This window comes from Rutidosis leptorrhynchoides, chromosome 3 (genome assembly GCF_046630445.1).
Source record: "Rutidosis leptorrhynchoides isolate AG116_Rl617_1_P2 chromosome 3, CSIRO_AGI_Rlap_v1, whole genome shotgun sequence".
NCBI classification, from domain to species: Eukaryota; Viridiplantae; Streptophyta; class Magnoliopsida; order Asterales; family Asteraceae; genus Rutidosis; species Rutidosis leptorrhynchoides.
In genome coordinates, this window is record NC_092335.1 from 685,095,011 (window position 1) to 685,104,323 (window position 9,313).

Here is a 9,313-nt window from a genome sequence, read left to right on the forward strand (position 1 = left end):
ATCAATATTTTCAAAACTATCATTCTAGCAAATAAATATTTTGTACATTAAATATATTTATTACATAAGTATACTAATATTATACATAAAATTATGTTTTAACTAATACAATATTATAATGATAATTGAATTATATATCAAATAAGTATTATAACATATTATAAGTATTAATAAAATATATATAAGAATATGAATCTTAATACATAACAAAATAAATATAAAGTTGTTCGATTTCAACTATGTGTGTTAATATATATAAATGATATAGGTTAGTGAATCCAAGGCCAACCTTGCAATTGTTCAATGCCGTCATATGTATTTTTACTACGAAATACAGTATCGTGAGTTTCATTACTCTCTTTTTAAATGTTTTTGCAATATATATTTTTGGGACTGAGAATACATGCGCTACTTTTATAAATGTTTGACGGAATAGACACAAGTACTTAAAAATATTCTATGAAATGAGTTATGAGTACACCGGATATCACCCCTTTTAGTCTGGTAATCTAAGAATTAGGGAACTGACCCCTAATTGACGCGAATCCTAAAGATAGATCTATGGGCACTAACAAGCTTGAGTCAGAGATTTTGAACTGCTTTAGTACTTCGAATTTGGTATACAACCGCCAGCTTTAAAAGGTATGATCTGTTTGTGAGGTGTACACAACCATCATATTTAAAAGAGTGGCCTGTTTGTATACTTTTTGCATGACCGTGCGGAATGCCGGTATGCGGAGGATATTCTAGATGCATTTTGTTAAGGTCGATTACCAGGTGTTTATATTTCGTATGAATGACTTTTATCTCTATGCCGTGTGAAATGCCTGATACGAGATGATGTTTATGAAAAATAGAATTTAAATCTTGTGGTCTATTAAAAATATGAAATTGATGGATTATGATAAATTAATGAACTCACCAACATTTTGGTTGACACTTGAAAGCATGTTTATTCTCAGGTATGAAAGAAATCTTCCGCTGCGCATTTGCTCATTTAGAGATATTACTTGGAGTCATTTATGACATATTTCAAAAGACGTTGCATTCGAGTCGTTGGGTTCAACAAGATTATTATTAAGTCATTTATAGTTGGATATTGGATGAAGTGGTATGCATGCCGTCAACTTTCGATGAAATGAAAGTTTGTCTTTTAAAAACAGATGCAATGTTTGTAAAATGTATCATATCGAGGTCAAGTACATCGCGATGTAACCAAATGTAATGTATTCGTCCAGATGGATTAGGACGAGTCCTTTCTCGCGATTAGTTGCCAAGCAACCCGGGTTCAATTCCTGGGGGCGGCAGGTTTTCTCTCCAATTTTCTGCGATTAGTTGCCAAGCAACCCAGGTCCCGCGATTAGTTACTAAGCAACCCGGGTAGGAGTTTCCTTCTAGCGTGTGTGAGTGCAAATGATGAGGGTCGTTGAAATAAATGATCCGCTGATACAAATTCGCCGTTTAAAAAAAAAGTGGTCATCGAGTTCTCAATAAAGCAGGAGCACATGTTCAAATTTTGATAACGTTCATTGAATTAATTGAGCTCTTGACTAAAAGGGGACATGAATGTGTGGGTCTCGCCGCTCGAGAACTCGTCACTATGAAAATTTACTTGCTAGTGAGGATCCAATATGATTGTCGTTCAAATGTTTCTCATGTGAAAGAAAAACAAATAAAAATGGAATCTTTAAATGAGAGGCATGTAACTCTATTCATGTTATTTTACTCCAATATCTAAATACAGTATCTTAAAATAGTTATTCTAATGCTAGTTTCTAGATGATATACTATATAAAAAACTCAAATCATAACTAATTATCCATTAAATTACACATAAAGAGAGATTCTAAATGATATTAATCCTAAACCCAAGGAAGAAAACCATAATTTCTGGCTGGCTGGTGGAGCTTTGACCAGCCAATTAACCAATCTTGCTCTACAAGGAATAATATATTTCTAGCTTTTGTTTTCTTTTGGATTATTATCAAGAGTATAAATAAAAGTAGCATCTGGTATATATTTTCATACCCACCCACCATCCCTATTCTCAATAGCCAGCACACATACACATTCTTAAATAACATACACAGTAATATAAACATATACTCCCATAATACTATATATTGATTGATATTGATTGATTTGATAATTGATATTGATATATTTGTTTTAGTTTTTGTCAACTATTTAACTTTACTTTGGGAGTATTTGATTAGCTAGCTGCTTTGCAACCATCTGTCTTTGACCAATCTGCCATTTAATCCAACCGACCTGTAAGTTTATCATTCTGTTCCTATTTTCTATTAGTTTTGTTATGTTTCAATTTGAACATATCTTCTTCTTTCATGTCATTAATTTCAACCGCCATCCAGTTTTTCATAGCATTTTTTGAATATTTTCTATATATGAATCTGAATGTGTATTTACTTACATAATATAAAATATATATGAAAAATGATCATTTTTACCTTCAATATAATATGATCTAGTGAAAGTGATTATTGAACTCAAAACTTTATCTTTTGATTATTATTATTATTATTTTTTTTTTGAATATTGAGTTAAGATTGCTTTTTTTCTGCTATTTTGTTAAAAAAAGTATTTTATTCCTTTTTGTATGTGGAGTCAAGTTTAAGAATTCGGATTCTGTTTTGGATCTGGATCCAGTTTCATTCTGTAAATTTACGCAACATCTAAACCAAATAAGCTTCCAATCTAGTGAACAAGTTTTATTGGTCTTTATAGTCCTGTTTCATTCATTCATTACATTTTCATGATACATATAACCTATTCAATTTCATTGAAGGTCTAATTAATGATCACACACATTTGTGTTTTCTTACGTAACATATCACATAGACCGATAGACGTAATCTTCACAATTTATTTTCAGGTAAATTATTAAACTTATTAGTTTAACAATCATTAAAAAAGCCGGTATGGCGAATACCGGTGATAACGAGAAGCCGGAGGCGTCCACGTCAGCCACGACCACCACCACCGGTGACAAAGAAAAAGAAAAGGAGACTACGCATACGGTGCCGTTTTATAAGCTATTTGCTTTTGCTGATTCCACTGATTACATGTTAATGATACTTGGTACAATTGGTGCTGTGGGTAATGGAGTATGTATGCCTCTTATGACTATTCTTTTTGGTGATCTTATTAATTCTTTTGGTGAGAATCAGAAGGATAATGTTGTTGATGTTGTTTCTAAGGTACCATAACAAAACTTACAGTTTAATTTTTTTTTTTTTTCTTTAATCATAATTATGTGCTATTGATTGATCAGTTAATCTTGTTCGTTGGTCTATAGGTAGCTCTGAAGTTCGTTTACCTTGGTATTGGGTGCGGTGTGGCTGCATTCCTTCGTAAGTACATATTTTATTAACCCTTTTTTTAGGAATATGTTATCAAAGTGATTATTGCGTATTCAAGAAAGCAGAGGATTAGCCTTTTTAGTGTTTGAATGTAGCAAAACAGTTACTGATTATCTGATGTTAACTGTCACGTATATAATGATCAGAATTTTCCATACCACTGACAATTGATTGGTTATATTACTGTATCAAATTTCAACCAAAATAATCAGATGTGGATAGAGGCAGTGCTAAAATATCATCATCGAGGGTGGAAAGATGTCGTTAATATGCTTAATATAAAGTTTTAAACATGAGGGGGCGTCTGCCCCCTCTACACGTGATGGATGTAAACACTTGTCAAGCAACCCTTTGATCAGTCATCTCTAAATTGTTCCAAAAATGCTTATTTTGCAGAGGTGTCAATGTGGATGATAACGGGAGAACGACAGGCTGCAAGAATAAGGAATCTGTATCTAAAAACGATATTGAGACAAGATGTTTCCTTTTTTGACAAGGAAACAAACACGGGAGAAGTTGTTGGCCGTATGTCTGGAGATACTGTCCTCATACAAGATGCCATGGGGGAAAAGGTTTGTAATATTGTATCACTTTAGATGTTGGTACATAATTTTACAATCATACCTTGCAGACGGGACGGGTTGGGTCTAGACCCGAAAGATTTTGGTTCAAAAAGGGTAATGGTTCGAACGGGCCGGATTTTTTTTGTTGGTTCAAACGTGTAGGGTCTAAATAGGTCGGGTCGGGCCAGGTTGGGTCGAGACCGCTTCTCAAAGTTTCTCAAACTCGTAATACTTCTGAATAATAAGATTTTAAAAATCTCATAAAGACCCGTTAAGACCCATTAAGAACCCGTTGGACCTTATAGATATGTAGACTTCATATGGGTCTAAATTGGACCATTCTTTAACTTTTTTATGGACTAAAATTGGTTGGATACCTAACCCGGACCTATTTTTTAAGCTATGGGTCTCAACCGCAAGTTGCATACAACTTAGCAGTTATTGTTATTTGATTTTGCAGGTTGGAAAATTTACACAACTATTTTCGACATTTATAGGAGGTTTCGTGATAGCATTTGCCAAGGGATGGCTTCTTACGCTTGTCATGTTGTCTTCAATTCCTCTAATGGTGATATCTGGTTCAATTATGTCAATAACAATAGCCAAGATGGCATCACAGGGCCAAACCGCTTATGGTAAAGCAGCCACTATAGTTGAACAAACAATAGGCTCAATTAGGACGGTAATGAAATAAATATATGCAATATTCTACAACATTTTTTTTTATTTTAAGATTTTTTTTATTGATCACTTATTCACTTGTTTTAATTCATTAGGTTGCTTCTTTCACGGGGGAGAAAAAAGCGGTTGCTGATTACAACAAATCCCTTGAAGATGCTTACAAATCAAGTGTTCACGAAGGGTTGGCTACTGGCCTTGGTCTTGGAACGATGATGCTTGTCATATTCTGTAGTTATTCGTTGGCTATTTGGTTTGGAGCAAAAATGATAGTTGAAAAGGGTTACAATGGTGGGACTGTGCTCACTGTAATATTTGCTGTGCTTACTGGATCCATGTGAGTATTTTTCTTAGTCTTTCTCTTCGTTATGAAATTTTTTTAACTTCTGAATCTAATAATAAAATCTGCGGTTTATCAGGTCTCTTGGGCAAGCATCTCCATGTTTGAGTGCGTTTGCGGCAGGTCGGGCAGCAGCGTACAAGATGTTTGAAACTATAAACCGAAAGCCCGAAATAGATGCTTATGACACAAACGGAAAAGTATTGAGTGATATTCGTGGTGATATAGAATTAAAGGATGTGTATTTCAGTTATCCCGCAAGGCCCGATGAGGAAATATTTAGCGGATTCTCTCTTTACATACCTAGTGGCTCGACCGCTGCTTTGGTTGGTCAAAGTGGAAGTGGAAAGTCAACCGTAATCAGCCTAATTGAGAGATTTTACGATCCTCGAGCAGGGGAGGTTCTTATTGATAATATTAATCTAAAAGAGTTTCAGCTAAAATGGATTAGGGGGAAAATCGGTCTTGTTAGCCAAGAACCGGTTTTGTTTACATCTAGCATCAAGGATAATATTATGTACGGGAAAGATGGTGCGTCTATAGATGAGATAAGAGTTGCAGTGGAGCTCGCAAATGCTGCAAAATTTATCGATAAATTACCTCAGGTTTTTCTAATTTCTAAAACTTAAAAAATTATGACCTTTTTTTTTTTTTTTTTTTTTTTTTTTTATGTTCTCTTGCTTAAAGATTTTCATCAACTTTTTAGGGACTGGAGACGATGGTTGGTGAACATGGAACGCAACTCTCGGGAGGACAGAAACAAAGAATCGCTATTGCGCGAGCGATTCTTAAAGATCCGAGAATACTCCTTTTGGATGAAGCTACAAGTGCCCTTGATGCGGAGTCCGAGAGAGTTGTGCAAGAGGCGTTGGATAGAATAATGGTGAATAGAACAACTGTCATAGTTGCACATCGTTTAAGCACAGTCCGAAATGCCGATATGATTGCGGTCATTCATCGCGGAAAGATGGTTGAGAAAGGTAATTTTATGATTAGTCTTCCATTCAGTGTCTTAAAGGCCATAATTTAACCCTTAATAATTTTTCAAAAGGCTAAGTACATAAAATCTAATATGTAACTAAATATGTTTGTACCAAACTTTACAATATGGTTACTTTTTCAAAAGGCTAAGTACATAAAATCTAATATGTAACTAAATATGTTTGTACCAAACTTTACAATATGGTTACTTAAGTAATCAGTTAACTAACTGGATTCTATGTCACTACTTGGATTTTCTAACATGGACTGATTACTTAAATAGGATTTTTTGAGAGCTTGCTTCTTTTTGTCAGTGAGCATTAATAACAAATTAACAAATGCTTATATTTTTATTATTTTGATTTTTGAAAGCTTACATCTCTTTGTCAGTTAACATCAGTAACAGATTCACACTGAAAGCCTTAACTTTTTACCAGGTTTTAACTGTATGGTTATAGTTATAGTTATCTTTAATAAAATAAAATAAAAAAGATAGTAATCCAAACTGAACAAAACCACAAAATTTAGTTACTTATGTAACTATTAATATTTCTATATTTGCTTATGATCAAAATCTAAACATTAACACTTAGTAATTTTTTATTGATCAGGGTCACATTCAGAGTTACTCCAGGATCCTGAAGGAGCATATTCTCAACTTATAAGACTGCAAGAGGTTAACAACGTCTCCGAAGATCAAGATAAATCAGAAACTGGTATTGATCTAAGAAGACTTTCAAGTCAAAAATCATCTTATCGGCGCTCAATGAGTAGAGGATCGTCTAGCAGTAGAAGCCTCTCTGCATCTATGTCATTTGGTTTACCTATCGGTGTCCATACATCTGAACCCGCAAATATTGAAGAAGGCGAATCTTCAAAAAATGCTCCCAAAGTCCCAATTCGTCGCCTTGCGTATCTAAACAAACCAGAGATACCAGTACTCATAATAGGTTCGATAGCTGCAATTGTTAATGGCACAATCTTCCCGATTTTTAGCATTTTGTTAGCTAGCATTATTAAAGTGTTTTATGAACCGCCTCAAAAAATGAAGTCGGACTCAAGATTTTGGGCTCTAATGTTTGTGGTACTGGGAGTAGCATCGTTTATAGCTACCCCTGGGAGATCATATTTTTTTGCTATTGCTGGATCTAAGCTAATTAGGAGAATCAGATCGTTATGCTTTGAAAAGGTAATTAATATGGAAGTCGGTTGGTTTGATAAGAGCGAGAACTCAAGTGGTGCGGTTGGTGCCCGACTGTCAACAGATGCAGCCAGTGTTCGTGGGTTGGTTGGAGATGCACTCGCTCAGCTTGTTCAAGATTTATCTTCAGTTACTACTGGTTTAGTCATAGCTTTTTCAGCGTGTTGGCAGTTGGCTTTGATAATACTCGGTCTCATTCCCTTAATGAGTGCTAATGGTTACGTTCAAATGAAATTCTTGAAAGGGTTCAGTGCTGATGCAAAGGTGATGTATGAGGAAGCTAGCCAGGTGGCGAATGATGCAGTCGGGAGTATAAGGACGGTGGCGTCTTTTTGCTCAGAAGAGAAAGTAATGGAACTTTATAGAATCAAATGTGAGGGTCCCAAGAAATCGGGGATAAAACAAGGTTTGGTAAGCGGGATTGGATTTGGAGTGTCGTTTTGCTTACTTTTTTGTATGTACGGAACCAGCTTTTATATTGGTGCTCGGTTTGTTGAGTCTGGAATAACTACATTCACAGATGTATTTCGAGTGTTCTTCGCTTTAACAATGGCAGCAATGGCCGTGTCCCAATCGAGCTCGTTAGCACCAGACTCGAGCAAAGCCAAAAGCTCTGCCGTCTCGGTTTTTGCCATTTTAGATAGAAAGTCAGAGATTGATCCAAGTGATGAATCGGGAGTCAAATTGGACTCGGTCAAAGGTGAAATTGAGATTCGTCATGTTAGCTTTAAATATCCCACGAGACCCGACGTTCAGATATTCCGGGATCTATGCTTAACCATCCGTAGCGGTAAGACGGTGGCGTTGGTAGGGGAAAGTGGAAGTGGGAAATCGACGGTTATTCAGTTGCTTCAAAGGTTTTACAACCCGGATTCGGGGACCATCACGTTGGACGGAATTGAATTACAAAAATTTCAATTAAAGTGGCTGAGAATGCAAATGGGTCTGGTTAGCCAAGAGCCGGTGCTGTTCAACGAGACGATTAGAGCCAACATTGCTTATGGTAAAGACGGTGATGCTACCGAGGCTGAAATAATATCTGCTTCGGAGTTAGCTAATGCACACAAGTTCATCAGTGCGTTACATCAGGGTTACGATACAACGGTAGGTGAACGCGGAGTGCAAATGTCAGGTGGGCAGAAACAAAGAGTAGCAATTGCTAGAGCTATCGTTAAGAGTCCCAAGATATTGTTACTAGACGAGGCGACAAGCGCACTTGACGCTGAGTCAGAAAGAGTGGTTCAAGATGCACTGGATAGGGTGATGGTTAACAGGACCACAGTGGTTGTTGCTCATCGATTATCAACGATTAAGAATGCAGATGTGATTGCGGTAGTCAAGAACGGAGTGATCGTTGAGAAGGGAAAACATGATGATCTGATTAATATCAAAGAAGGGTTCTATGCATCTTTAGTTGCACTTCACATGAGCTCTAACCATTAGCTGAGTAATTTGCCTGTCTTGTGATGTCACATATATGATATAACTAGTAATTTGTTTTTATTAATTTTTTGTAATATTGAAAAATGTATGCATTGTAAAAGAACTGCTGGAATTTTGTACCCTCTTTGAAGAAAATCAATTGCAAATTTCATGAGATGTGTTGTTAATAATTTGTATTTCTTTTTTTCTGATTGGTATCAAGTTGAGATTGGTTTTATGATACAAATCCACATAAATTCATCTTACTGATCAATTCATGATTTGTATTCTTTTTACTTGGAAGCAAAAAAAATAAAAATAAAAATCCAATATTTTTGTAAGAACCTATGATCTCAACCACCATCATATATGATGAATGCCTTTGTGATGTTGCTCATTACTCCAGATTAGTTTAAGAACATGAAAAAAGAAGCACCCTGATACATACTTTTATATAAACTAATTACTTTTGTGGAAACTACTACAAATAGCATACTAATATTGGCCGGTACTTGGTTTTATTGATCAATCATGAGGTTGGAAATGTGCTTTTAGTGTCACCTCATGTTTGTTAACCTTGGTGTTGGCGCTGGTGTGGCATCAGTCCTCATTAAGTACTTTGTACTCGTAGTACTTACCAAGTCCCGATGCCCCGTCATTAACACAAGTCAATATCATTCGACTAACCAAGTCCTCTTAAAGCACTTGTATCTAATGATCTTGCACGGCTGACCTCAACTGTACACTT

The 9,313-nt window shown here is 35.6% G+C and overlaps 1 protein-coding gene across 1 annotated transcript; it reads left to right on the top strand.

The window, feature by feature from the left end:
* The first annotated feature begins 2,111 nt into the window (after positions 1-2,111).
* Positions 2,112-8,738, top strand: LOC139903013 (ABC transporter B family member 21-like). The gene is made up of 9 exons (XM_071885762.1): positions 2,112-2,273; positions 2,894-3,218; positions 3,317-3,371; positions 3,777-3,952; positions 4,404-4,625; positions 4,720-4,958; positions 5,041-5,566; positions 5,668-5,941; positions 6,554-8,738. Exons 2-9 carry the CDS (start codon positions 2,940-2,942, stop codon positions 8,584-8,586), a joined length of 3,804 nt encoding a protein of 1,267 aa, XP_071741863.1. The 5' UTR covers positions 2,112-2,273; positions 2,894-2,939; the 3' UTR covers positions 8,587-8,738.
* Positions 8,739-9,313: the final 575 nt, after the last annotated feature.

What these genes read in the sequence shown, in the direction of transcription:
- LOC139903013 (XM_071885762.1), top strand. Translation starts at nt 2,940, where the DNA reads ATGGCGAATACCGGTGATAACGAGAAGCCGGAGGCGTCCACGTCAGCC. An exon ending in TTGTTGATGTTGTTTCTAAG is followed by an intron (nt 3,219 to 3,316) that starts GTACCATAACAA and finishes GTTGGTCTATAG; the next exon opens with GTAGCTCTGAAGTTCGTTTA. An exon ending in CGGTGTGGCTGCATTCCTTC is followed by an intron (nt 3,372 to 3,776) that starts GTAAGTACATAT and finishes CTTATTTTGCAG; the next exon opens with AGGTGTCAATGTGGATGATA.